The following is a 27,861-nucleotide window of genomic DNA, read 5'->3' as shown; positions in this document are numbered from 1 at the left end:
ACAGACCGGGTTTCCGATCAGCCAGCGAATTGCTGTCCTCCAGTCTCTCAGAGTTTCCCATATAACTCACCATTAGTTATCTGGGGCCTCCATCATGAGGCTGGCTGGGGTTCCACCGACTAGTTTATGCATCCAAGGGGGGTGTTTTCCTTCTCCGTCTTGCGTTGATCATGCAAGATTTTAACATAACGAGAGGGCCGTGGGCTGCGCCGATTGAACTGATCGACCCTCCCTGTTGACATACTATACGGGCAATTGGCATGCGACTGAGAGAGTCAGCCTGAGGCACCCAGCTCTGCACCCTCCATTCTTCCATGTGACTGTCTGCAGGGTCAAAGATTGACCGAGATCTCCCCTCCATACGGGGAACATGTTCACAATTTTCTCGTGAAACGAGAGCTTCTTTGCGAGCTAAAATATAATAATAATAATAATTCGGCCGGTGTGAGAAGGTTGTTGCTTTCTTTTTCCCCTGCTTAAAAGACATGAATATCTGATCAAGGACTCCGTCGATAATTTTATATGGTTTGCGCCATCCGCTGCCATGCCTGTTCAGCCTCTGAGGTAGTAAGTGAGTGGTTGGATTCTGTCGTCGGCGTTCATATAACATATAAATAATTCTCTGTCACGGCTCCGTGGTAGACGGTCGTCAACGGGCAAACCCTGGATGTCTCCTGAATAGTTGATTTTGGTTGTGACTTTCTTTTGTCTTCGTTCCCAATGGCGACTGCCAACCCCCCTTCACGGCCAAAGACCTTGGTCCTCTGTTTCGATGGCACTGGGAACAAGTTTTCAGGAACTGAGGCAGATTCGAACGTGCTCAAGATATTTCGAGTCAGTGAGATGCCCAAAACCATCGGATGCACCAACAAACACCATGTGAGACGAGCAAATTGAGACGAGCAAATTGACTAACAACTGGCACTCCAGATGCTGGATAGTAGCCAAGGGGACCAGTTTCACTATTATCAGCCGGGGATAGGTACCTATGTCTCTTCTGCAACCTTCTCGGACACCGGATTTTACTCCAGAGTGAAGTCTGCCATACTCAAGGCTAAAGATTCGGCCGTTGGCAGCTCGTTTGCCGACCATGTAATGGCTGGCTACCGGTTCCTTATGCGGTACTACGCGCCAGGAGATAACATGTATTTCTTTGGATTTAGTAGAGGCGCGTACATTGCCAGGTTCCTTGCAGAGATGATTGACTATGTTGGCCTTCTAACCGCCGGGAACGAGGAGCTGGTGCGCTTTGCCTGGAAAAATTATGCCAAATGGCAGCAAAGGGATGGAAAGGGAGATGAATACCATGACGAGAAGCTGAAAATGTATAACTATATGAAAGCGTTTCGCGAAACGTTCAGTCGACCGGTAAACCCTGTACGATTCATTGGTATCTTCGACACCGTCAACAGCGTCCCCAGGTTCGAATCAGCTTGGATGCAGAGAAGCAAGTTCCCATACACTGCGAAGACATCTGCCAGAGTCATCCGGCATGCTGTGGGTATCGACGAGAGACGGGCAAAATTCCGACAAGATCTGATTTCACAAATGAGGGATATGCATTCGAAACATGGCCATCACCATATTCCTCATATCCCTCATCATGGTCGCAAGTCTGTCTTCGGGAAGTGGGATCTTCGCAAGTTGATTAGGGGCAAAAACAAGAATAATATCCCAAATGTTGTTATCAACAGTCCTGAGGCAAACGAGAAGAGTACCAACGGCACTGGAGATAACGGAGTCACGAATGGGAAGCCTAATACCTTGAGTGCCGAAAAAGCCCGCAAAGTACCCAGTGGTGCCAGATTCAGGCCACCATCCCCAGCTCCTGAGACTTGCCTCGCAGTACCCAATCTCTCTGTGCCAGGGGCTCAGCAGGGGGACGACGCTATCTCAATAGTAGAGAGCTGTCATTCTAAGGTATCGATGCCAGTTCCAGGTCTAGAGAACGGGAATGAGGAGCAGGATATCCAAGAGGTTTGGTTCCCTGGCGGCCATGCAGATATCGGCGGAGGATGGGAGCTTGCTAAAGGGGAGCTCTGGCAGCTCAGCCATGCTCCTTTAGTTTGGATGGTCCATGAAGCACAGGCAGCAGGGCTGCGATTCAGCCCTCGCGCGCTGAAGCAATTTGAATGTGATGAATCGTACTCGGGTGAAGTCACGCCCGTGGAACGCTCATCTTTCCAGTTCGATGACTATGAAGAGCTGCAAAAGAAATGTGTTCTCGAAGCAGGGTTGCTTGAGGAGGTGTCAGATGCTGAGGCGGTCAGAAATTCATCTCGAAAAGTAACCGCATCTGAATCCTTCCGGGCTGCTCTGCATCTCTCCAGCACTCAGGGTCAAATCCATGACTGCTTGTCATACAACATGGGAGTCCCCAAGCTTTCAGTAACCCTTTGGTCAATGATGGAATACCTCCCATTCAGGCGAATGGATCTTCAAGCCGATGGATCGTGGAAACCTATCCGTTGGCCATTACCTCGGGGTGAAGTCCGTGATATTCCTGACGATGCCCAGATCCATGTGAGTGCCATACGCAGGCTGAAAGCTCGAGACGACTACAGGCCTGGAAATCTCATCTTGGGTGGAGGCGGCCGCGGGGTCAAGAGGTTACCCAAGGACCATCACATTGGCGATTGGGACGTCCATAGCAACGAAGGATGCCCCATTAGGGAGACCTATATTCGCCGGAAGGCTCCTAAGGATGGATCAGAACGGAATGGAAATAAGTGTAACGGAAACAAAGGGCACAGACATTAACAAATGATAATGCCGGAGGGAAGGATCTGTATACCATTCTTTTATTTTCATATCTTAGTGATGCTGTATATAATGAAGCATTCAGCTATTAGTTATCAGTTTTAATTAGTTGGTTTTTGCAAGGGTTGGAGGAACTTAGAATAGGGGTAAATTGATACACTATGTGAATTGTATCTGCCACTCTTCTATATTCTAATGCCAAAGGCTCCAGTTTCCCCCAAACCCCTCTACCTAATCATAGGCCGACGTTGTACTAGAGTTGTTGGCTGTTGACTCCGTGACTTGGATTGAGTTGTTGAAGCATCGGAACTTGCCTTGCATTGGCCCTATTTTAATGTACCCAAGAATCGGGCCGGAGCAAAGGAAAAATGAATTATCGGAGTCGCACTTGATATCCCCCGGAGTACATGACGTACTATTACTAGAGCCTGCTGGAAATGGTAGCATAGTTGGGAATAGGGACGGGGGACTGGAATTCGACGTGGTGCGACGACGGCAAACTCTTGTACTACTTCTCGTAGTGGTTTGTGGTGAAGAAAGGGTCGTTGGTGCAGTTGATGGGCTGCAGACCGTAATGGGAGGGCATACACAAGTTGCTGTAGGTGCTGCTGGTGTTTTTGACGCTGCCTTGGAGCACGAAGAGGATGGTGGCTGCGATGGTAATAATGAAGGTGGTGCTGGCTCTGGCGCCTCAAACTTGCTTGCGCATGCATAGCCTTTATCGGCAGCGCCTTTTGCCCCTGATCCGTATTCGACAAATTCCCCGGGAAAGGGAAAGATGACTTCTTTGCTGTGATCAGTCTTGCACTGTGGTGCTTGGTTGATGTTTGCCAGGAATATGTTGGGGAGCCCATGAAGGGCTGCTTGTCCTGAAAGAGCCGCTTTGTTGTTGCCAGCAGGATTATCATTCGATCCTGATATTGTGACATGTGCGCAGTTCATATACATTTCTCGGTTTCCCAGACGGTTGAACCAGGTCCAGGCGAGGAGAGCGTTCCCACTCGGTGCGTTGCTTGGGATAGTAAACTTGTATTGCTTCGACAAGGGACAGCCCCCGATGAACGACTTGATAGCTTTGAAGGTCTTGCCAGAGTCGTATGAGAGTGAGATTTGGCACGATCCACCCCCGTGGGTTGCACCTCCGGCTATCTCGATCGAGTATTCCTGTCCTGCCTTGTATTGCGCTGTTGGTTTGAAGGGGTCATTATGGTAGCCCTTGCAAGGGTAATCTGAGCCATCTGAGCGCAGGGGAGACGTGTACGAATAGTCTTTATTCGTATTTTCCTTGTTTAGGGGGCTTCTGACTGGAAATGGGTTTGCCAGCTGCATATGGCCATAGGCAATATGGCAGGTATTGAAAAGGAGAAGTTGTATAGCAACGAAAAGCTTCATGGTTATCCTTGTTAGTTATCACTTCAAGCTTGGGATATCAAATCGTATTCAGTATTGGCATAGCCAGCGGGAGAGGAAAGTATGTGATTAAGTTGGCTGTTGAGAAAGACAGCCTGGTTCTGATGCACTTATATATCTAGAGACAGCTGCAGGACTGATGGAATAGAATCTTCCAAGTTAATACAGCCACACTAATAATAGAGGTATAGTGGAAATTACCAGGCAAGCTAGGTATATCCCAGAATTCCCTTCACAAAGATCTCAGGAGTGAAAGGATAGTGAAGGCACAGATAGAGAAGACTTCTCAGGAACCATTTGCCCATTGTGGTAAAAGGAACTTTATTTTGACTGCTTGGTCTGCCTGTCTCAAGGGAGATGGGAAAGAATTTATGTAATTGAACAATATCAATAACCCGTGGATAGTAGATAGCCGTAGCCTCATGCCCAACTGAGGAACATGGATGTTAGAGCTACCAAGCCGGCCAGGCACTCTAACCTGGCCAACAATGGAACGTAAAGTATAAAAATGAAATAAGAGGGAAGAGTTCCGTTACGAATCACTATCTATGGGAGTTGTACCCATAACCATGGGAATATTCACCCACATCAATACCGCTTTCTCCATAGGTATAATCCGCATTTCCAGATCTCGCCCACGGGTTGGGTGGCTCCTGAGAAGTGGGCGATATGGGGCTGTCTGGGCTTGTAACAGTGTATGTATTTTTCCCATATCCATAGCTAGAAGGCTCGGATTGAAGATTGCTGCTTTGAATACCCTGCCGCAACTGGATGTTTTCTGGATCAGTATTTCTGTTGCTATCATTCCCGCCGAAGCGCTGGAGAAAATTTGTGAAGCGAGGTTTTTCCACCTTCGGCTTGTCCTCCAGCGAGTTGGCACCAGGGGTCAAAGGGGCCTGGCTGTATTCAACGGTATGATCAGTAGAAGAGCCCTGAGTTTGCCGTCTTGGCCAGAAGCGTGGACGAATCCTGGTTGAAGCATGGGGAAGAGGCGTTGGCGAGGTTTTAGAAGTCCGTTGGCGATTTTCGAAGGCCCTCTGTACGAGAATCGAGAGTAGAAAGAGAGCACTGGCAAGAAATGTAATTAGCGAATGGGTTTGGCGCACATGTTTTATAAGGGAAGACCAACGTTCCAATGATAGAGACGGCAAAGGTCCCCTTTTCTAGTTTGCACGCGGTAGCTAGGTATCGCATGGAAGTGAGATTATCCCCCATGCCAGTTCCCGTATCCTCGTCCCCAAATGCTGCACCTGGGTCTTCCGCATCACCACTTCCAACGGGCGTAGTTACGCGTCCTGTGCAAGGGAGGGCACCGTGGCGAGTCATAAGACAGATAGCTAGAAATGCGACGGCGAAACTTCCGTCGAACATCATGGATATACGAGAGAAGACTAACAGTCCTCCATACGCAAGAATGAAAAACGACGTGAGGATGGCGTAGATCGCAGCCACTCCGGCTATCCCGGCAACAGCCTTCAGCCATTCTGGAGCATGCTCGTTGTGATCAGCAAGAACTGCAAGGAAATAACTAAAAACCCCGACGATAATCAGTGACGATAAGAGCTGAAGCATCCTTAGCCCGAAGCCTGCCAGGCGGATAGCATTGGCGGATGCCATGGCTTCTGGCTACAGCCAAGTAGCTGTCTATGCTGTGTAGCAATGCGGGTTTTATAGATCAGAAATAGCCCATGAGCTTGTCAGTTTCAAGCTCAAGACCAGATAAGAGTAGCGGGGAAAGTGAGTATAATGCACGGCAATTGAGGTCAATTTGGCTTCCATTCTCTATTTTGTGTGTCTGTCTGTCTGTCTGTTTTTCTGTGTTGAATTCGCCTCCCAGCGAAGCTCCCCAAAAGTAGCGAAGAAAGCGCAATCTGCGGCCGAAAAATAATAGGGTGATGTCATATCACGTGCCAAGGATTTACCCGACTTGATATCAGAATGCAGGAGGCGGGCGGATGCTAGTCAACGGTTGATGGCATCCATTTAGTGAGTGGAAGATCCTGGGGATAAAAGGCTGAGCAGTTGGAAGGGCATTGTATCTCTGGAATATATGGCAGGGTGTTGGTTGGTAGATGGACCGGGGGACGGGGCGGATTTAGTGGGTATAGAGGAGCTTGAAGTGCAGGTTTCGACTCAGAGAGAGGGAGAGAAACGTCCCCTTACCCAGGGAAGGGGAACAAGAGCTGATCGATAAGATGTATATAACTGCGTGGCAGGTAGCCCAGGGCAAGTTTAATCCTCAAGCAGATCCGCGATATCCTTGTCGTCATCTTCCGCCCGCTTCCTTTCAGCTTCCTGCTCTAGGTATTTCATGAAATTTCGCTGCTTTCGTCTCGCACTTCTGCCCCAGTTCGACACCCCAGTAGACTCTCCTTCATCTTCACCTTCCTCGTCACTCTCTGAGACGTCGCCTTGCCTCAAGGTATTGGCCGACAGCTTGGTTTTGCCCGCAGTTTCGGCAGCAGCGGCTTCTTCGGCTTCTCTCTTTGCGTTGCCAGAGTCGAAGAGCTTTCTGAAGCCCTTGTCGAGGTATGGTCGGAGAAAATAATAGCCACCTATGATCCAGACAAGCCGGATGTAGTCTTGAATGGTGAGGTTGGAGACAGACGTGGATATGTTGTTGGTGAAGTTGGAATACAAGGTATACAGCGTATCTGTCACACTCGTAAATTGGAAGTCTGCCATGGTAAGCGGCTGCTGTATATGAGGGAGTTCCACCTAGGGATGGGCTATGTAGTTGTTGCGGTAGCTAGGGCGTAGGCGCTGGATAATGCTGTTCGTTCTCTGGTTTTCGGGTCAGACAAATGCGCCAAACGTTACGGTCCTCTCTAAGGGAAAAGAAATCTCTCAATTGAAGCGGCGGCGTGAGCACTTTAAATAAATATCCCCCCCAACAGGCTGTTGTTTCTTTTTTATAGAGGGCTTTCTTCTTTTCTTCTTCAAGGCAGAAGCTCGCATAAATTAACTGAGGCCCATCTAGAGAAAAAAAGAAGCTCCGATCCCGTGACATCGCGTTTTCACGTATTAAGGTTCCAGCCAATCATTGGGCCAGGGGCACTTCCTGGAATATTTACGATGGATGGACTCGAAGGCAAGACAGAGACTGAGACCACGCAGGCAGCGAGATGAAGTGGAGGATAGACAACGATGGCTCCTACCAACGATGATGGACAGGAGACGAAAAAGGTAAGCTATTACTCCTGTGCCCCTGTAGCAGGTGCTGATTTATTCCCATCTAGCAGCTGAAGGCAATGCTCTGGTATACCCTGGGCAACCTCACTCGCGAACATGCAGACCTCTTCGATACAGAGGTAACTCCTCAGTTCATTGCGGGGCTAGTAGAGATTACCTGGGCGCAGCTAGGTGCGCTGAATGTTTGGCTGATAGTCCAGTGTATTGGCTAATGACCGTATTTAGAAACGGTTGGCCAGGATTTAGAAATGTTTGCAAAGTACGTATGCATGCCAGATTGTGACTTGGATATCATGCGGGCTGTAATGCTGATACTATTGATTTATCAGCCATGCTGGTCGTTCGACGATTAACGCGTCCGATGTCTTGTTGCTGGCGCGACGTAACGAAGGCCTCGAGTCGATCTTGCGCGAATACAATGACCATTTAGAAGCTGAACGAGAGAAGCGAACATCTAAGGACGGGTAATTTTTATAGTACGCTTGGGATCTTTGATATCGGAGCCACGAAGAACTCGCTTGCAGGAAGAATTATCAATCTCTGCTGGTAGAATTGATATCAACCAGAACAACATGTCTGCCAAAAAGATGAATGACCATCTAGCCAAGCTATGGTGGAGGTTTTTCTGAGTGTGGCATAGTCGGCACGATACACGGAAGCATGATGTGAAGGGGAATAACCTACGGGTAAACAAGCCTCCGTCCCTGATAATAGTAAAGCCAGACTATCATGTTGCTTTTAGATTATTGGGGGTACACAGTGTGAAGAGCTTGGCCTGAGATTACATGATGATTGGTAGACAGACCATCGAAGAATGGAAGCGAACGAGGTACATTGTGCGTTGCCTGCATAATATCGTCACTTTTCATACTGTGTCTCGCTAACAAGCCTGTCTACCTCTAACATCTAACTTTGAATGATCGTACCAATAAGTAACTAATTTTAATGCATCCTTCTCAGTTCTTCGATCATTTCCTTCAATGAAGACACGGTGACAGTACTATCGTCAAGTCTACCGACTATCTCCTCCTGCATGGCTGGGGTGCATGAAAGGAAACGCTCAATGAGCTCTCCGTCCACGAACCTGAAAGGCTCATCGGATTGGCGCACCGTAGTTCTGAACGCACGGTATTTAGGGAATGGTATCTCTCCTGGACTTATCGTTATACTGCCCATGGCGGTCTGAAGTCTGAGTAGGAGGTCTATATAGGCTGGGTTGATTAGGCCGAAGAGATAGATGGACCCATCGACCTGCTATACTGTTAGATTTTATAGATAATTGTCAAAGAAAACGCAGGAAGACGTACAGTTGCTAGTAATGCTCGTGCAGAAACAGCTGTTTCCGTATGTGTTTGGACAACTATCGGATGGATTCGATTGACCATCTCGCCAAGTCGGATTTCACTCGTAGGTTGTAGACGTTTCCTATCCGACTCCGTTACGCCAGTAATGTTTTGCTGTAGAACAACCAGATTTCCTTCCGCGTCGGCAAGTAGATAGACATTCTCTTCAATGGGCGCCACAGCTGTACTCCAGAGTGTCTGATAGTGGCGCGCTACCTCTTCGAACTTGGGTTCTTGTTCACCCTCTTCTGCCTGTGTGTATTGTACCAGTGACATGCTTTTCATCACATCTGCTACGGCAACCGTGTCACCCACTACGGATATATCAATTGGTGCGGTAGATGTTCGATATGCAGTATGCTTTTCCAGGAGGATGTTCCCAAATCTGTCGCGTGCCAGCTTGAACACCGAGACCTATGAATATGTTAGAATATATAGTCTACTGAACAAGGCAAATCCCCAATACTGACCGACTTGACTAGACCAGCTACTAGTAATGTATGATCCATAACAGCGAGGGTGCGACATGCTCCCATGAGAGACTTCTCTACGATTAAAGAGAGCTCTCGGGACCTGTTCACTTCGAATATAAGGATACGGCCACGGATATGGTCGTCCCCTACATCGTCTAGGAAGGCGGTTCCAACGAAGAACAAGTCCTTAGATATCGAATTACCTACCTCGTCTTTACCATAATTTAACTGGGATCTGATGACACACTCAACCAATTCGTCGGGGCGAAGATCGTACGTGCTCAGGGGCCGAAAGAGTATCTCGTCTGCCAGGACAAACGAACTGCTTACTTCTTCGACTCCGTTGGAAATTTTCCGTTTCACTGTCCCTAGTCCAAAGGCCTTTTCCATGGGGGAGTAAGCCAGGCGTCTGACGCTGGCGTGCATGGGCAAGGTATGAATTTGTGTGGTGCGCTCTTCGTCCACGATTGCTATCTTCAGCTCGTTCTGGCTTGACAACGCGATTGAGCCTGGATAAGCTTGGGTATTGAGACTACAGATACGGCTAGCGCTTGCCGAATCAACTGCAGAATATACAATTCTCCCCTCGGATGCATGTATCAAGCTTGGGTGATCGCACGTTGCAAAAACATTGTACTGCCCATTACCACGCGGAAGCTTCTTGAATGATGGCTGCTCAGATCCCAGTGTAATCTTGCTAGAGTTGAAGATGGCAAAGGCATGGACGTCGAAAGAGAAGGAGAAGACGGTTCCATCGGCCATGGAAACGAACAAGGTAGGAGGTTTGTTAGGGAGTATCTCAGCCACAATGACTGATCGTGGGATTGCTTCCCCAGGCTCGCCTAGGGCCTGCTTATTCTTTACTTCGAGCTCAGGAAGGTTGAGAATGATAATCTCGGCGGACTGTGGGAGACATACGATGCACGCTTGGGTTGGGGAGGCCGGTATAGTCATGCCAGAGACCTGGTTATCTGCCTCAAAGTCTCTGCTTCCGACCAGTTCGAAGGTCGAAAGTGATATGCAAACAAGCCGGACGCCGCCGAGTACGAGAACGAGATAGTCATCATTTGCAGAGGCGGAGGTGATGGTGAACTCTTCATAGGAAGACCGCCATATTATCATGCCACTGTCGACATCTATCGCTCTAGATGTACTCTCGGTCACCTGGAGAATACGATTTCCGGGTATATTGGTGGCAAGTAAGGTGCTTTGAGAGAATACAAGGCCAAGAAAGCCGTCCTCCTTCTCCTCTACATCACCATCAGCAGAGAAATGGAATACTCGAGTTTCATTGACGAAGGAGACAAGGAGAGTATCAAAAAATGGTTCTGGACAGGCAGAACGCAATGTCCAGAGGTCAGTAATATGTTCCATGCTGGCAAGCACGCCGAGCTCTTCGATCCCAACACCACTACGAACACTGCGCAGGCTACCATCGCCAAACGCTCCAGATCCGGTGACGATGCGTGTTTGGCCTGATGAAAACTCGCGAGTGGCACCCGAACGGTCACCCATGTCCATGACGGTGAAGTCGAGGATGGGAGCGATGTTAGATATAGTCTGGACAAGGTCGAAGCCGCCCTCTTTAATCTGGATGACCTGTGAGTCGCCCTGGTGGGAGCCGACGAAAACAATGCCACCGTCAAGATAGACAAGCACCGAAGCGCGAGAGGTGACACCGAGGAAGTCAACCTTCCATGTATCAACAGCATTGTCAGCGTCAAGAACAAGCATGAGGAAGAAGAGGCGGCCATAGTCATCCGCTAACAGCCACCGTTGGCCGTCTACCTGCTCCCAGGCTACAAATACAGTGGACTCAGCCAGTGGCCTTGAAATAGTTTCGTTCCTGGAGACATCAACATATTTGATAGATGATTCTCCGATAATCAGGAGACCACCTGCGACCGTTAGCGGTTGTGTCTTTTAAGAGTGCTATTTATCATAAGGATTAACGTAACCTACCTAATGGACGGGGAACGGGAATGAGGATACTAGCACCGAGATCTACCTCGTCCGAAAGAGTAGTCACATCTTTTAGTTCAGCGGCGCTGCCAGGATCACTGGTGATTATTGCATGGGTATACTTGAGATCTCGGAGTTTGAGCTTGACCTTGCCCTGTGTGTCTTCATACAGAAGCGCAAAACGAGGGGTGTTCGAAGCCTCCTGATCCAGAAATGCAGAGGACCTAACCATCAGCTCCTCAATCCGGACCTGTAGTGGCTCTCCTAGCTGTTCTACTGGTGTAGAAGCCGAAGAAGCCGAAGCCGAAACTGCTGACTTAGCCCGTTTGTGCGAATCTGCGGTGACAAGTGGGAAGATAGAGACAACGCCCTCATACACTTCCAGGGTGAGGAAGCTGCCGGACGGGTCAATCTGACATCTATCATCACTGTGAGCTTCTCGCAGTGACCCATCTGCAAGATCGATGTACTTCCGCTCGGTTCGCAGCTGCTCGTGGACCGAATCCCAGGTGATCGAGAAGTATGCGTATTGGTCTGTGCCAACGAAGAGAGCGTCCGTCAGCGCCAGGCCACCAGCAGTGGATCGAGGAAGCTTTTTAAGGAGAGTGATGCGGCCATAGATTGCTTTGGAATGTTGTAGAACGAGGCCATCTGCGGATTGAGTGTAGAGCTCAAGGCGGTTCGCTTTCCTGGGGAGCTGTTAGCTGAATGCATTCTGGTGTAGATGAAGGAGTGGACTGACGCGACGACAAGACAGTCTTCGTCTGGGCTGATGAACTTGGCTCTAAGGGCGTGTCGGATGCTGCTGGCGCCGTGGATAGGAACGACGTAGGCCATTTTACATCTTGCACAGTTGACGTTGATGTTACTGTATGTCACTTTGTGGAGTTGATAGTTGAAGCTGATGTTTGGTGAGTTAACTAATTCACTTACATAACTAGGCGTGGCCGAACCTAGCTAACTAGTTATGACGCACCTACCAACACTCTACTTCAACATCCAGCGACATCTGCATTCACGCCTATATCCTATATGGAGTCTCAAATATACCGTCTACGCGATCAGACACGGAGCTAACGAAACTACTTAGATTTGCTAGTGAGGTACTGGTAAACTACGGAAAAGTCCTTTCCACGGTGTTCCTTCTCGGTAGCCTCATAGACCTGCTGGACAATGTCAGCGAGTTCAAGGGCAGTGCCAGACTCCCTTGCGGCCTCGACAGCGAGACGGAGATCCTTCTTCATGAGACTGACACCGAAGCCTCCGGTGTAACCCCTGGATGCGGGAGAACCCTCAATGACACCAGGAGCCGGGTTATTAACCTCGCTGGACCAGCACCTGCCAGTGGACGAGTTAATCATCTGGCCGAGAACAGCGGGCTGGAGGCCCCATCGGATCCCGAGGTTCATGGCCTCGGCGGTCGCTATGTTGGCAACAGCGAGGAGGTAGTTGTTTGCGAGCTTGCCGGAGAGACCTGCCCCTTGGTCACCAAGGTGCCAGACCTTCTTACCCATCAGCAGCAGGGCAGCCTCTGCACGCTCGACCAGTCCGGGGACATCAGAGGGGGCACCAAGCATGAAGGTAAGTGTACCAGCAGTGGCGCCAACGACACCGCCAGACATGGGGGCGTCAACAAAGCGGCCTGATCCGGTGGATTGGACAGCAGCGGCCACTTCACGAGAGGATGACGGGTCGATAGTCGAGCAGTCGATGAAGAGGCGGTCCTGGGCGAGCTTGGGAAGGCCGTCCTTGAGGATGAGGTGGAAAACGCTCTTTACATGTTGAGGCTCTGGCAGACTCGTCACAACGGTATCCTACCATCGTTAGCCCTCTATCTGTCTATCTATATACGTGTGTGCATGTATATGTAGGGTGAATACCGACTGCTCGGCCAGCTCTCTGGGCCCGGAGGCGACCTTGACGTTCTCGGTTTCGGCGGTGAATCTGGCGGTGGTCTCTGGGTTGGCGTCGCAGACGAAAAGGGTATCCGATGCAGGTATCTTTGCCCTCAGGTTCCTCGCCATGGGGTAGCCTGTCTATCAGTCAGCGTCTGGACCTATACCAGCAACATCCTGCGCTCAATGGCCAACTATCAATGCCCAATGGCAGCCGGAAGCGGAATCGACATACCCATCTGGCCAAGGCCGATGAACCCCCAAGTGGCATGACGAGAGGCTGAGGAGGAGAAGAGGCGAGCAGAGGAGGTCGATGACAGGCGGGGGAGGGCCCGGGCCCGTGGCAGCAGTCTGTTTATCATGGTTGCTGCATCTATGTCTATATCCGTCTATTGCAGAAGTGAAGAAGCGCAAGCCAGGCAAGTCCTCCCCATAATATGAGGCAGAGCCGGTACTGCTGAGAGCGAGAAGTCAGCAGCGGGCGGGCGGCCGAGCCGAGCCTAGCCGAGGTTAGTCGTGATTAGCTAAGAATGAGATGGTAAGCCGGGTGAGGATGTTATGGAAGGTTTAACTTGCGCTGATTGGCTAGTTTGTCTTATTAACATGGGATTAACTGGTTCAGCCAGTCAAAAAACAGCTAATTATAACCTGAGACTGCTATATTGAGGCCAAGACAGGTTAACTCTCATTTTCTGGCTCCTGACTGGTCAATCGAAGTTCAGCTCTAACTCTCTCCATATACTTACTTTCCCCTGACCCCCTGCCCTTAACCAGACAAATCCTAGCTGCGAGCAGTTTCGTCCTCCATCCTTCGGCTAGGATGATGCCAGAGTCGCTGCTCGTTAGTCATCGGAGTCCTCGGGGCCCTTTGAGGCTCTTTCGCGTTCCGAAGACAGGCAGACATGGCGCTGCAGGATTCAGAATACGGGCAGGCAGCAGGCAGCCATGGAGATCAGCAGCCACAGGGATAAGGCGAAGAGTATAAAAGATACAAAAGACTTTAGGACGGGAGGAAAAGTGGCTTGACACTCGCTCATATTAACTATCATCTATATCACCCGTTTTCAACATGGCAGTGAAGGCCAAGGCGAAGAAGGACAAGGAGGAAGAAGAAAAGGGAGAAGATAAGAAAGACAAAAAGGAGGAAGAAGAAAAGGCGCCATTCTCGAACCTCTGGGTGAGTCTGTTGTTCTACTCCTGTTGCGTTGGTGGTTGACTGGTGCCTGGAGTGGTTGTACATTAGCATATTTACGATGCTGACTGGAGTAGAGGATATTCTCATATGGCACCAAGGCTGACCTCGCCCTTATGGGCCTCGCCTTCTTCTGCTCTGCAGGTGCTGGTATTGTACGTCATGCACTCACACACGTAAATCGATACCTACTAAAGGAATAGGCTCTGCCTCTGATGAACATCGTCTTCGGTATGTTGATTGATGCATGCGTCAATGATTTCCTACTTGGCTGACCAACAGGTGCCCTGATCACTGATTTTAACAACTTCTTCCTTCCTGATTCTACCGTCTCGCCACAGCAGTTCAAGGCAACCGTCAATAAGAATGTGTACGTCTCCAATTTACACACTATTGTGTATGAATATGCTGACACGTTAAGTCTTTTTATCGTCTACCTGTTCATTGGCAAGTTTGTGCTCAGTTATGTCTCTATGGTATTACATTCTATACCCATCCATTGGAACGTGAAAAATAATCTGAACGAATAGTTCTGTTTACGGACAAGCGGAATCCGTATCTCAGCAAACCTGCGACTGGCGTATCTGACGGCACTCTTCCGTCAGCCTGTCTCCTATCTTGATGCCATGCCCATTGGCCGCCCAACGGACACTATCACTGCCTCATCCAACCTCATCCAGGCCGGCATATCAGACAGGCTTGCTGTGCTTGTCCAGTCGGCTGCTCTCATCGTTGCAGCTTATGCCGTTGCATTCTCTCGGTCCTGGTCCTTGACCTTGGTCTCTTCATCATGTTTGCTCTTCATCCTGCTCATCTACACCGTGGTAATACCTTTCTATCTGCGTCTCTTCAAGGCCATCGAGGCTGCCAACGAGGGTGCCACAGCTGTTGCGGGTGAGGCTCTTTCATCCATTCGTACTGTTGTTGCTTGTGGTGCGCAGACAAGTCTTGTCAACCGTCATGCCGTGCACATTGCAGAAGCCAGGCGTAAGGGCCTCCAGGTCTCCCCAGTTGTTGGGCTTCAGTTAGGACCGACTAATTTTGCCATGTACTGCAATTTTGCTCTTACCTTTTGGTTTGGTGTTAAGCAGTTCACTGCAGGCAACGTCTCTGATGCTGGACCAGTTGCGACGTACGTTTGCCCCCAACTCGCCAATATATTATGTTTATATTAATATTTACAGGGTCATCTTCTCGGTTATCATCGTGGTGTCGGCTGTCTCATTCATTGCCAACCCAATTATTGCACTCTCCAAGGCCATCGCTGCGTCTGCTCGCTATTTTTCTGTTATTGACGCACCCCCGGTCAAGACCGAAGGTATCAGGGATGTTGACCTTGCTAGCTGTGGAGAGCTCGCGTTCAAAGACGTTACTTTCTCCTATCCGACCAGGCCGGGTGTCACAATCCTTGACAATCTCTCTCTCGTTTTCCCGACTGGCAAAGTCACTGCTCTCGTTGGGCCTTCGGGGTGCGGTAAGAGTACTATCATTGCCTTACTTGAGCGTTGGTATCAGCTGTCAGATCAATTGGATCGCAGTGTAGTGAAAGAAACGAAAGGGAAAGAAAAAGAAAAAGACAGTGAAATCAAGGATGAAAAGTACGAGGCAGACAAGGAAGAGCGGAAAGAAAACGCCGGGTTTATTATGATAGGGTCACACTGCATCGACGAGCTCGATCTTAAGTGGTGGCGTTCTCAGATTGGCCTTGTCCAGCAAGAGCCCTTCTCTTTCAACACCTCCATATTCCGTAACGTCGCCTTTGGTCTCGTTGGTTCTCGATGGGAAAATGAGCCGGAGGATGTCCAGCGCCAACTTGTCATCGAGGCCTGCCGTGAGGCGTTCGCGGATGAATTCATTGAAAAATTGCCTGAGGTGAGTTCTCCGATGCATTTCTCAGTGTAGTATATGCAAGAATCACTCTTATGACAGTGGATGTAGAAATACGATACGATGATAGGGGAAAACGGAATCAAGCTTAGCGGTGGCCAGCGTCAGAGACTTGCCATTGCTCGCAGTATCATCAAGAGACCATCGATCCTTATTCTCGACGAAGCTACTAGTGCTATTGATGTCAGAGGGGAGCGTATCGTGCAGGAGGCACTTGATAGAGTCTCGAAGGGCCGCACTACCATAACCATCGCGCATAGGTTATCCACCATCGAAAAGGCAGACAAGATCATCGTCCTCCGTAAGGGAACTGCAGTTGAGTCGGGCACTCATGAAGAACTACTTGCTCAGGAGGGCCTATACCACAGCCTTGTGCATAACCAACAACTTGACATGGAAGACGATAACAACAACGAGACTGCACAAGCTGAGGTGGAGACTGGGAAAGATAGTTCTCAGTTGACTATGTCCAGGACGAAATCTGCTGTCGAAGAGACAGACCTCGAACAGGGCCTCACTCTCCCCGAGGAGCCGCCTAAAGAACTATCCCTCTTTGACTCTGTTGGTGTTTTGTTGTGGGAACAGCGCAAGTACTGGATTCTATACGTGGGCGTCCTCATTGGAGCTGCCGGGTGTGGAGGTATGTTTCTTCCCCCAGTCTTTTCAGGTTTTGTCCTGCTAACGTGTGTAATAGCCGGATATTCAATTCAAAGTTATCTCTTTTCCCAGCTCATCACAGTCTTCCAGCTCACTGGTTCCAGGCTAGTAGAAAGAACCAACTTTTGGTCACTCATGTTCTTCGTCCTCGCCCTTGCGGTGGCGTTTTTTTACTTTGTCCTTGGCTGGAATTCCATGTCAATATCTACCGTAAGTCATCTGCCTCTTGATATTTATGCAAAAACTAACATTATATAGTACGTGTCAACCACATACCGACAAGAGTACTTTGATAGCATGATCCGAAAACCGATAGCCTTCTTCGATAAGGACCAAAACTCTGCGGGTTCCCTCACCTCCCGTATTTCATCCGATTCAACCCAGCTTCAGGAACTCCTGGGACCAACAATGGCGTTTCCTATCATCTCTGTCTTCAACGTGATGGGTTGCATAGCCATCTCGTTCGCCTTTGGCTGGAAACTAACGCTAGTCGCTATTTTCTCCGCGTTTCCACTGATAATCATCGCTATGTTTGTCAGGGTTAGATACGAGGTTCAGTTTGATAAGATGAACGCTGCTGTCTTTGAAGAGAGTTCACAGTTTGCATCCGAGGCCTTTGGAGCATTCCGGACAGTTACGTCACTTACCCTGGAGAGCAGTATTGCAGACAGGTATTCAGATTTGCTGCAAAATCATGTACGATCTGCCTTTGTCAAGGCAAGAGTTGCTGCCCTCGTCTTCGCTGCATCAGATAGCATGGAGTTACCCTGCATGGCCCTATGCTTCTGGTATGGTGGCCAGCTTCTCAGTACGCATGAGTACAGTGTCTTGCAGTTTTTTGTCATCTATATTGCCGTTGTCTTGGTAAGTTAGGCGTTGAGATCTGAGTATAGTACCTTCTTCATTACTAACAAGTGTATAGGGAGGTCAAGCGGCAGGACATTTCGGAAGCATCAGTCCTAGTAAGTTACTTTTGTCCCTATCTTAGAGCTGATACTGATCAACTCCTATAGATTTGGCTCAAGCCAAGGCAGCTGCAAACCGCATCATGAGTATTCGGCCTGCACCAGACGACAACAAGAGCAGCGCTGTTCTCGATCAATGCGAGGGCGGTGTAGAAATCGAATTCAAGTCGGTAAACTTTAAATATCCTTCTCGAGATGTGCCGATATTCAAGAGCTTGTCATTCACAGTATGTTTACCTGTCAACGTCTTACCTCCTGGTCTGACAGATATCATAGATTGGAAAGGGGCAATTTGCCGCCCTCGTTGGCCCGTCAGGTTGAGTGTTTCCCCCTAGTTTACTGTTGCTTAATATGCTCTGACATGCTGTAGGGTGCGGGAAGACGTCTGTCATATCAATTCTGGAACGGTAGGTAATATGTGATGTTTCGGTGTGGGTAGGAGGCTGATTCAGAGCAGCTTCTATGACTATCAAGGTGGGCATATCCGCCTCAACGGAACCGAGCTTAGTTCCCTTGACCTAAAGCTCTACCGGCAAAGCGTATCTCTTGTATCACAGGAACCTACACTATATCAAGGTAGGGAGTCCTTCAAAAAATCTATGTAGGTTCACGATACTAAAGGTAACTTATTAGGAACTATACGAGACAACATTACACTAGGGATCGACCCGGACAGCGTGACCACCGAGCAAGTACACCAATCGTGTCGTGACGCAGAGATTCACGACTTTATCATATCCCTTCCGGACGGTAATTTTCTCACATTTACCCTTCGTGCCCAGCGCTAGGCTGCTTGACTGACTTGAGTAGGTTACAACACGCAAGTAGGACAAAAAGGGCTGGCACTGAGCGGAGGCCAGAAGCAGCGTATATGCATAGCCCGTGCCTTGATACGGAACCCACAACTGCTGCTTCTCGATGAAGCCACGTCCAGCCTTGACTCTGAGTCCGAGAAGCTGGTGCAGTCTGCCATTGAACGTACGGCAAAGGGCAGGACGGTCCTGGTGGTCGCTCACCGTCTGGCTACGGTCCAGAACGCGGACGTCATCTTTGTCTTTGGGGACGGCGGTATAGTCGAGAGCGGTAGCCATCATAGCCTTCTGAAAAAACGAGGCGTATATTATCAAATGGTATGTCTGACCCTGTTACTGAATAATAGAAGCGCATCTAACAATCTTCCAGTGCGAGTCACAAGCTCTTGATCGTTGATAGAAGTTATATTCCACTCCCAGGGGATTTTTTCCCCCATTTTTGTGTATTGTAGAAATATTTATACATGTCTCTCCTTACTCCTACATCACTAGTTCATCTCTAATAGACTCATCTGGTATATCTTTTACCGCTATAACTAACTACTTAGTGTACCTTTTTTTTTATCAAGGAGAAGTAAGAATAAAACCATTAATCTAAATTAAAAAAAAAAAAAAAAAAAAAAAAACGATGATAGAGGTGGGATTCGAACCCACGCATCTTTCGATACTGCGATGACTAAGAACGTCACCTGAACACAGCGCCTTGGACCGCTCGGCCACTCTACCTAAATCGTGCTAGAGCTTGTCTACGTGCACTATACAAGGGTGAATCACAAGCTGTCTTAGTAAGCCAGCCTTCTCTAACACCGTTGGAAATCTCTAACACTGTTGGCAAGCCACTGACAGAATACAAAACAATGTCAAAACTACCTAATAATGATGTGACTTGATACTGACTACATACACAAGCCTAGTCGAGAGAGTGGAAGAGCCAGACGTTGGGCTCGCAGTACTCCCCCACGTCCCTGCTCGGGTAGTACTGCATGGGCGCCAAACAGCCTCTGGGCGTAAAGATGACAGGAGCCTCTGTGTCACCAGGTTCAACCCAGACGCTCTTCCGCTGCTTCATGGCCTTGTCTGCTTGCTGGCGGACGTCGAGGTCACACCAGCTCTTCCACTCGGCTGCGCTGCCCCGGATATACATGCTCTGGCGCGCGATCTTGATCATCCGAGCTCCCAGACGGATGTGTTTTCGCAGCCAGGGGTCGAACGGGATGAAAGCTGCCGAATCTTCGTTGCCGGCCGCCGGAGCCGTTTCTGATGAACCGTTGCAACCGCTTGTTTCTCTGCTGGTGGTAAGCTCTGTAGCAGCCATGCTGGTTTTTTCGTTCTGGCCCCCGGTCTGTTTGCTCCATCCGAGGTATTCGGCCATGTCAACGTGTGGGAATTCTGCCTTCCGGGTAGGTCGCAGTGGCACGACGAGGATGGCCAGGTTTTGGGACTGCGCAACCTCTTTCATTGCCTTGATGAGCATTTCAGCAACATTGTAGCTTCTCCAGGCCGGGAGGACGGCGATAGCTAGGGCGGAGAGGGCGTTGGGCGGCTCTGTCAAAGTCCAGCTGTCCATGTCCTTGATCTGGTCGTGAGTCAGGGCGACGGGCTCGAGCTTCTTCTTCGTATCCTCTCGAGCGATTACCTGGTGGACACCACGAGCCAGAATGGTATCGAAACCTCCATCTGGCAGTGTTTGCAGCACTCTTGCGAAGTCCGATCCCTTGCTGTCGCCCCGGATGCCCGCCAGCTCCCTCCAGAAGAACGGTATGCAATTGCCGTTTCCGACGATAGTCTCAGTGCCATCTAACGTATGGACGGCGACAAGCTGGCATTTGGCAAGCTGGGGAAAATTGAACAGCCTGTCGAAATAGCGCTGAGTGGTTATGGCTCCGTCCAGGAACTCGGGCCACATAAATATCAACGGACAGTCTTCTTTCTGTAGGAGGGCCAGGAGGTCCGGTCTCTGTGCTCCGGTGAACACGGTGATCGTGCCACGATCCTTTGTATCCTCGTCGACAGGCATTTTTTAGATATAACGGTGTCTTTAGCGAGAAGGGGGCTTTGGTCGTGGGCAGTTGGGTGATGACAGGCCTACTCCTTTGTCAACGCGAAAGATACCAGCTGACCAGCTCGATATACTTATGTGTTATTATGGGATAGCGATAGTTACGTGGACAATATGGCTTCAACCGTGGAAAATTTTTTGGGACCTTCTCTTTCCGAAGGCCTGCAGAGGTGAAGATTGTTTGTAGGAGCCGCTGAGAGGCGGGAAGCAGCAACATGCCGACAATCCTTACATATGGAGAGGATCTGGCCGAATTTCCATCTCTGATGGATTTCCAGTGGATAACTAATGAATGCAGCACAATTGACTGTGGTCCTCGACGAAAAGGGGGCTACTTTTCCTCCGTCCTACGGAGTACTGTGTTGCGACTCGAGAGAATGGAGGGGACAGGGATCAACATCCATGTAGCTGTCACTCGCGGCATTGCAATCCCAACCAGGAGTCACCCATAACTGTCGGCGAGCTTTAATCGCTAGTTAGTTAACCCGTGGAGCCTTGATGTGACAGGTCCAGAAGTTTATAGACTGCCCAGCCACCTGCACGCCGTGCTGCTCGGAGCATATTTCGTCCCAGCTGGTGTCCACCGTGATTGGAACTGGCTGGCGTTGCTCAGGTAGCGAAGTAGCCTGCCTCTGCCGTCCTTTGTAGAAACTCATACTCGCCAGCTAGCCTACGCTGTCCATCTCCATCATCGCGCTCAACCTGCCGCGGCTGTTCCTGCGATGCACCTAATCCCTCTGGTAAATAGATGTAACTAACTAGTTAACTGACTAACTTGTGAATCGAATTTCGTCATCGACAAACGTCACTGAGCCTTAGGCCCTCTTTCTTCCTCTTTCAGTGCAAGTGGCGACTTTGACTACGTTGACTTCATCCACTTAACTAGTTATTGCAAATACATCGACATATTGATACAGCAATCAAGGTCAACAGTGACTGATATACCCGGCTGTTTCAGCAACCGCCCCGGCTCAGGCCACTTTCCCAAGATATCCAGACGTTGATCTCGCGCGCATCAGAACTTGAAAAGGCCAGCCCGCGCTTCCTGCTCTGCGTGCTCTTCAAGCAAGGATGCCCATCACCATGGCACTCAAGCCCGAGCAAAAGAAGGGGTTTTCCTCCTCCGACTCCTCGAACATACTCTCTCCCCAGACCCGGCCAACCGAGCGTTCTTCTAGCCCTGGTGACGCGTGTCCTCCTTTCTGGGCTCCTGGAGATCGACCTGGCTACAAGGGCGTCCTGGACCGGCACAGGCGAAAGATGCGTCTATTTAGAAGCATACGTCTGGACGCGAAGCAGTTGCGGCACGTCCTCACGTTCATGCAGCATAACTATAGCCCCGGGGGGGTCGAGTGGACGCTGATGTCCTCTTTGCCTACGTTCCCAGGACCTTCGAGGGTGCGGCCACCACAAAAACCATTGCCGGCCAAGCACTGTTTCATGCCATCACCCCTTCTCTCGATGCTATATTTCAAACGTGAGCTTCAGCTTCTTTCTCTCTGTCTTGTCTGTGTGATCCCTTGTACGGAGTACTAATTGTTGTTAACTAGCACTCATAGTAACGTCTTGGTGCTGAACAAGTCTCCACGATATATCGTGTTTGAGTTCTTTTGGAACGGTAGCCCGCCAGTTGTACCTGTTGAATTGCAGGACCTGCCTAACATCAAATTAACCCATGAAGAACCAGAGGAGATCTGCCCGGATGCCGTTGAAGCGGGATGTAAGATAAATCATTCCAGGTCGTTTTTTATTGAGGCTTGACAGCACATTCACTCACCTTTAGGACTGTCGGTTACGTCGGCGTCATTGAAGAGCTTTGCGAGCGGCAGTTGGTCCTCGTCACAGCTGGCCACATAGTCGACAGTGCCGACTTGATCCAGATACAACACCAAGAACAAGATAATAACAACTTACAAGTCGCGGGTCGTGCCAGAGTCCGAGTGGATCGCGGAGGGGTTCCCTTGTAACAGAGAGAGGAACCCAAACCCATTAACCCTCTTCCAGCATCACTCAAACGAGACTGACCAGATACCTCGTTCCGCGTTACGGCGAGTGGGTGATCATGTCGATTGCAGCCACTTCAACCCCGACTCTTCCATTAACGATACTAATGCTACTTCCTTGTCCGCCTTTGACCCGAAGTTAGGCGATATTGACCGTCACAGACACCTTCTCGTTGAAGGGTGGGCTAGTCTAAGTCTACAATTACGGTGCTGCATCATTTTATACTACGGGTTTTCTGTGCCAGATCAAACAGGGTAGATAGGCATGAAGAGAACTTATGCCGGATGAAGGTGCAGTGGACCTCCGTAGTGGAACCATTCGCGGAGGGAGGAGACTCTGGCAGCCTTGTATTCGCCAAGGATGGAGACTGTGTGTCCCTATGGCACAAAAACCTATATTCGCTCTCGCTGTGGTCAATATGTGAGGACATATCAACTCGGCTTGACGCAGACTCGTTCTTCTACAGCCCAAGCGATCTACCTCATTCCAAACCTTCCGCTGTGTAAGTTGAAATCTTGAAGCAGGTGATCACCCCTCTTAGGACCACCCTTCCATTAGATTTTACAAGGTCCGCCGTGCCGAAAAGTACTACTTCCAATAGTCGACAAGCTATAATAGATGATATATTCTATAGTTAAACAAAAACGGAACAGATAAGACTTTCCTGCTTACTAGAAGTTGCAGTCCCTATTTTATTGCTGGCTAATTTATTTTGTACACCCGGAATGCTTCGATACTTGCATTACCCATTCCCCAATATCCACCCTGTAAGCTTGCCAGTGTCATAATTCATTGGGTAGTGAAATTGTTGCAAATTCCTGGGATGCAATCAATCAAAGAGAAAGGCCATATTATCTCTGCACCCTCATTTGCCTTGTTCAGGCGTTTCTTATTGGACAGATGGTGGATAAATATTGGGTAAGTTTGAGCCGACTTATATTAATTCGCAACTTAATTGGCTGGCTCGCCAACGAATACGCTAACAAGAAAGATGTATTCTAGCCAGTAGTTGCGGGCTAGTCCACTTGCGGTTAGTCTGGCCTGTAGAGTTACGGCGACCCAGCGAACCAACAACCACCAGCACTTGGACAAATTCAAGCATGAGTTTAGTTATAACACTTATGCCCGGCTTCGACTTGATAACGCAAGCCAATTGATTACGATAAAGACAGAGAGAAGATGATAACCAGCGTGCACCGGCTGTGCATGGCTCGGCGGCTTTTCGCGCGGCCAGTGAGCGTAGGATCATGCCTCTTCAGCTCCACGTCGACCCCCATTGTGGCTCCAGGGGTGAGTGAGAGTCAAGTCTTGGATGAGCTACGCGTGCTTCTCGAAGCTGGCTGGGCACTTGATCAGCCTCGCAGTGGCATTGAGAAGTCCTACTACTTCAAGACATACACAAAGTGCCAGGTATGTGGCTAGTTCAGGATGTACTTCACCAGGACCTAACACTCTGAAACTAGGACTTCTTCAATACTGTTGCCATACGGAGTAAAGCGAAAAACCACCACTCCACCATGACAATTGTAGATACTGCCTTTCTTATAGTTCTAATTAACCCAGCCATGACTGACTTGCTAACTCTCCGCCTTAGAAAGCTGGCTCCGTCCACGTTCACTGGACAACCCATCATCCCCGTGGGCTCACACTTCTGGATACCCTCATGGCTCGATACTGTGATGAACAGTCTACATCGATTGGAACCGTAGATCAGAGTCAGAGCAAGAAATGCCATCCTGCGCCGGCATAGGCGTTCCCTGGATAGCTCTTATACCTTCATAATGGGGCAGTAAGCCAGTTTGATTATGCATCTTAAGGAAAGCCATGTTCTCAATATTGTACTCTATAATACCCCGGTCATTATTAGTATGCTCCCTCTGCCTCAATAAACGTTTCACATGTCGAGTTTTGTGTAAATGTTTATCCTATTGCTTCCACCACAGTGCTGGGTTTTGTTCGCCGAGAAGAAGAAGCCACAGTCCGATTCAGGCTGGATGGTGCTCCCAGGGAACATATTGGCTCCACAGTAACACTCGCTGAAATATTCTACGCCAAAGTATTTTGTGCCATTGCAGAAGGAGGCACACAGTTCTACCGTCATCTTTTCGTTGTACGTGAAGCTGCCTGACAGGGTTCGGTTACTGGGGGAGTCGCTGTAGCATCCCGTGTAGTTGTACCCCGGTATCTGAGGGCTGGTGATGGGTACCCATTTGTCGTCTTTATAGATAGCTATCCGGTATCCTGCACCGCATGTCTCAGAGCTATCACCGCCGCATGGCTGGTTACACTCCGACTTGGGTGCTTGCATGCTGGAGTTACTTCTCGTGTCTCCGCAGTAACATTCAGTTCCATACTCAAGGCCGAAGAACTGGTAGCCTTTGCAAAGGCTAGAGCATGCGGCAATCGTCATGTTTTCTTTCACAAAGGCAGCACTCGTGAGGGCCCTTGACTCAGGGGTATCGGTGTAGCATCCATCAAAGGTGTAGTCTGGCATCGTGGGATCGTTTGAGCCAAAGGGGGCACAGGTTGAGCTCAGGTCTGCGGTGTTCTTGAACGAATCTGATATCACTGCTCCGCCGCTCGTGAGGGAGACATCAAATTTGGCATTGGACCTGTACGCAGCTGCCAGGGTAAGGTTTCCAGCATAAAGCGTATAAGGACCAACAGTCGTCTGTGGTGACATTGGAACCGACTGAGTCGTCAAGGCTGGAGTCACACAGCAACTTCGCGGCGTTTTAGTCGTAACAGAGAGTTTAACACTTCCTGTATTGGCATTTTTCCGGACCTTTTGTGAAATTATCAGCCTATTGTCGTCCTCTTCACTGTACCGTCTCCATCAGGAGCTCCATTTGGGAAAGGTTGGGTTTCATACAGCGGCTACTACAACGAGATTCCCGGGCACATTTCCTCCCACAACGCAGCTCTGCCTGGGTTGAAGCATAATCGTATCCTGAACAGGGTAACCGGACTCATTGTTATTGTAAACAACAGTCTCTCCAGTGTTCAAAACCACTCGTACATTGAACTTAGAGATGGCAGTTTCGACGGGGAAGCGGGCCTCAAATCCATAGAACTAGAACCACAATTAGCACTTATACTACGAAATGATCAAGGGAGGGGGGAATATAAGGTGACTAGTCATTTACAGCAAAGGAATCATCAAAGCCCTCAGCGGTGCCCTTGTACTCAGTAGTGATAATACAAGATCCGCAGCTAGAGCCTCCCGTACGGTCCTTGTAGACAAGCTCGACCTTTGAGATGGAAGTGACCGGCCGGGAAGTGGTTCTGACCCGAATTTCGCCAGTGAAGGCGATGGTGCTGCCGTTGCTAGCCAGGGAGAGCTGCAGCCTGCCTGGCTTCACTTCGTAGGGCGCTATGGGGGCTGTCAGGTTCACCCCCGAGGGAACGACCTCTATCATCTTCTGGAGTACTCTGGCACATGTAGATCGAAAAGTAACTTGGTCCGCCAATGCCTTGATTGTGACATTCCGGTCGGCCGTGAAGACCTTCATATCTGCGTCCCGCTGGCTTCGCTTCGCCGTTGTGCTAGTAAGCGGGTTTCCAGCCACTCCGCCAACAAAGTCCACTGCCACCTTCTCGTCGAAGGAAACGGTTGAATCAAACAGCTGAAAGTCGTTTGGCGCAGACCCGGGGACAACGATCTGGGGGAAGTTTGAGGCGTGGACTCCACCCATCGTGTGTCCGCACGCAGTGACGGCGATCATGTCCGAGACATTGAACCCCATACGCGTAAACTGGTTGATAAAGGTGCCCTGGGAGTTCTCAGGCTGCGGCACCCCAATCGGCCCCCGTGCGGTGGCGTCGATTCTCCCGGTCCTGACCTGGACGACCGGCCCTCCGCAGGACCTAACGGCTGTGTAGACGCCCAGAGCTATCAAGTCAGCCATGGAAGACCGCGTAGAGAAGAAGGGGGTATAGGTCTCCAGCGTGGTGTTGAACCCTGCCCCGATGTTTTCGCCCCCTTTGCCGCCCAGCTCAAACACGATCGAGGCATCCAGGCCGCCCACACCTGTAAAGGAGTTTCCTGTGGCCATGTCATGGAAGGCAGTGCGCACCCACTCAGCGGATGCGACTCGAGACGGGCCTTGCTGAGAAAACGAGCACGGAGTGACGCCGGCTGAGAATCCTCGGGCATGGTAGCCGGTGTTGAGAAACATGAGGTCTTCTAGCTCGTCAATGGAGGCCGGCCATGTTGGCGGTGCCAGGACTCCAGAGAGAGCAAACGCCGCCCATACGGCGGACAAGTTGATCAGCATCCTCAGCGTCGTCCTTTTGCTCTTTTTCGTGGAGCCAGAGGCCCTTTGATAGATAGTGACGATAGGTATATGTATAGCTAGCAGCTAACGGAGGACAGCAGGTATAGAGTTAGCAGTTATATTTGCGTTCCAGCCAGGCCGTCAGCCTTAGCTCGCACACCTTGCCTGCTCGATTGAGAAGTATGGAGTGCTCCGTAGCTGCTGGATGTTGGCATCGGCAGCTCAGGGGGTATAGCTACGGAGTGCAGATTCTAGTGCATCTTCGCCTGTAACTCTGCGGCTCCCGGCACCATTATCACTGCGTTGCCAGTTGCCAGCCACCCTCCGTAAGTAACTAAAGCATGCCTCGATTTGTCCAGGCAGCTTCACATCTCAAGAGAGTTTCGTTCTTTCGGCTGTTTACTTGGGTATCTTGCGTGCCAATTGATCCTTGATCCATGCTGCGTCGGAGGTCCAGGGGTCAAAGAGAAAAGAAACAATTTCCAGTGAGCTGCAGCTCCGAGGACTAAAAATGTGCCCAAGTGGATCGCGCTAACTCGTAAGTTTGTGTAGTTACTTAATATAATGGTTGAGATCTGGGCTGTTGGACTCGTCTTTGCTTTTTCTCCTGATGCTTTGCTGGTGGCTTCACAATATGGCATGCTTAAAATAGTGGCTCTCCTGGTCAATATCACCTGGTATTAAGTGCGAATGTCTCAGTTTTGCATGCTGAACCAGGCATTTACGACATTTCCTCTCCTCTCGCTGCAGTTGTTCGCCGAAGAAAAGCTGGGGAAGCAAATATGCCTGTCTCAGCTGAGCTGGAGCCCCAGTCACCATCCTTAATGATAGGTGATGAGTGTAATCTAGCCGTGGTTATTCTCTAAGCAAGAGGAGTTTTCTTTTTTTTTTTTTTTTTTTTTTTTTAATCGTTAAATCTCGTACAATCTATCGTCGGAACACAGATTGAGACACAAATATTGATGATGCAACG

General features: G+C 49.7%; 10 protein-coding genes and 1 pseudogene across 11 annotated transcripts; 3 read left to right on the top strand and 8 right to left on the bottom strand.

Moving 5' to 3' along the window:
- Positions 1 to 930: 930 nt before the first annotated feature.
- On the top strand, positions 931 to 2,760 carry ARB_07880 (uncharacterized protein; the record flags this gene model as incomplete). Its single annotated transcript, XM_003013722.1, has 1 exon — positions 931 to 2,760. One exon carries the CDS (start codon positions 931 to 933, stop codon positions 2,758 to 2,760), a length of 1,830 nt encoding a protein of 609 aa, XP_003013768.1.
- Positions 2,761 to 3,268: 508 nt separating this feature from the next.
- Positions 3,269 to 4,152, bottom strand: ARB_07879 (uncharacterized protein; the record flags this gene model as incomplete). The annotated part of the gene is made up of 2 exons (XM_003013721.1): positions 3,269 to 3,322; positions 3,349 to 4,152. 2 exons carry the CDS (start codon positions 4,150 to 4,152, stop codon positions 3,269 to 3,271), a joined length of 858 nt encoding a protein of 285 aa, XP_003013767.1.
- Positions 4,153 to 4,379: 227 nt separating this feature from the next.
- Positions 4,380 to 5,787, bottom strand: ARB_07878 (uncharacterized protein; the record flags this gene model as incomplete). The annotated part of the gene is made up of 3 exons (XM_003013720.1): positions 4,380 to 4,600; positions 4,754 to 5,139; positions 5,300 to 5,787. The coding sequence occupies 3 exons, from the start codon at positions 5,785 to 5,787 to the stop codon at positions 4,380 to 4,382; spliced, it is 1,095 nt and encodes a 364-aa protein (XP_003013766.1).
- Positions 5,788 to 6,402: 615 nt separating this feature from the next.
- Positions 6,403 to 6,855, bottom strand: ARB_07877 (uncharacterized protein; the record flags this gene model as incomplete). The annotated part of the gene is made up of 1 exon (XM_003013719.1): positions 6,403 to 6,855. The coding sequence occupies one exon, from the start codon at positions 6,853 to 6,855 to the stop codon at positions 6,403 to 6,405; it is 453 nt and encodes a 150-aa protein (XP_003013765.1).
- A 462-nt stretch (positions 6,856 to 7,317) lies between these two features.
- On the top strand, positions 7,318 to 7,574 carry ARB_07876 (uncharacterized protein; the record flags this gene model as incomplete). Its single annotated transcript, XM_003013718.1, has 2 exons — positions 7,318 to 7,356; positions 7,410 to 7,574. 2 exons carry the CDS (start codon positions 7,318 to 7,320, stop codon positions 7,572 to 7,574), a joined length of 204 nt encoding a protein of 67 aa, XP_003013764.1.
- A 730-nt stretch (positions 7,575 to 8,304) lies between these two features.
- On the bottom strand, positions 8,305 to 11,977 carry ARB_07875 (uncharacterized protein; the record flags this gene model as incomplete). Its single annotated transcript, XM_003013717.1, has 5 exons — positions 8,305 to 8,616; positions 8,670 to 9,119; positions 9,176 to 11,076; positions 11,141 to 11,829; positions 11,883 to 11,977. 5 exons carry the CDS (start codon positions 11,975 to 11,977, stop codon positions 8,305 to 8,307), a joined length of 3,447 nt encoding a protein of 1,148 aa, XP_003013763.1.
- A 245-nt stretch (positions 11,978 to 12,222) lies between these two features.
- ARB_07874 (3-hydroxyisobutyrate dehydrogenase, putative) lies at positions 12,223 to 13,397 on the bottom strand (the record flags this gene model as incomplete). The annotated part of the gene is made up of 3 exons (XM_003013716.1): positions 12,223 to 12,954; positions 13,021 to 13,172; positions 13,271 to 13,397. 3 exons carry the CDS (start codon positions 13,395 to 13,397, stop codon positions 12,223 to 12,225), a joined length of 1,011 nt encoding a protein of 336 aa, XP_003013762.1.
- A 707-nt stretch (positions 13,398 to 14,104) lies between these two features.
- ARB_07873 (ABC multidrug transporter, putative) lies at positions 14,105 to 18,071 on the top strand (the record flags this gene model as incomplete). Its single annotated transcript, XM_003013715.1, has 11 exons — positions 14,105 to 14,212; positions 14,305 to 14,382; positions 14,431 to 14,458; positions 14,510 to 14,703; positions 14,758 to 15,359; positions 15,412 to 16,099; positions 16,166 to 16,754; positions 16,809 to 16,981; positions 17,030 to 17,635; positions 17,694 to 17,733; positions 17,785 to 18,071. 11 exons carry the CDS (start codon positions 14,105 to 14,107, stop codon positions 18,069 to 18,071), a joined length of 3,393 nt encoding a protein of 1,130 aa, XP_003013761.1.
- A 1,106-nt stretch (positions 18,072 to 19,177) lies between these two features.
- On the bottom strand, positions 19,178 to 19,274 carry ARB_07872 (annotated as a pseudogene). Its single transcript has one exon. The product of its transcript is annotated as a tRNA-OTHER (tRNA).
- Positions 19,275 to 19,458: 184 nt separating this feature from the next.
- Positions 19,459 to 20,565, bottom strand: ARB_07871 (uncharacterized protein; the record flags this gene model as incomplete). The annotated part of the gene is made up of 1 exon (XM_003013714.1): positions 19,459 to 20,565. The coding sequence occupies one exon, from the start codon at positions 20,563 to 20,565 to the stop codon at positions 19,459 to 19,461; it is 1,107 nt and encodes a 368-aa protein (XP_003013760.1).
- A 3,940-nt stretch (positions 20,566 to 24,505) lies between these two features.
- ARB_07870 (uncharacterized protein) lies at positions 24,506 to 26,888 on the bottom strand (the record flags this gene model as incomplete). Its single annotated transcript, XM_003013713.1, has 3 exons — positions 24,506 to 25,433; positions 25,581 to 25,684; positions 25,758 to 26,888. The coding sequence occupies 3 exons, from the start codon at positions 26,886 to 26,888 to the stop codon at positions 24,506 to 24,508; spliced, it is 2,163 nt and encodes a 720-aa protein (XP_003013759.1).
- Between the last annotated feature and the right edge of the window lie 973 nt (positions 26,889 to 27,861).

This window comes from Trichophyton benhamiae (genome assembly GCF_000151125.1).
Source record: "Trichophyton benhamiae CBS 112371 chromosome Unknown contig00075.49, whole genome shotgun sequence".
Taxonomy (NCBI): domain Eukaryota; kingdom Fungi; phylum Ascomycota; class Eurotiomycetes; order Onygenales; family Arthrodermataceae; genus Trichophyton; species Trichophyton benhamiae.
This window is presented reverse-complemented; position numbering and strand designations above follow the sequence as displayed.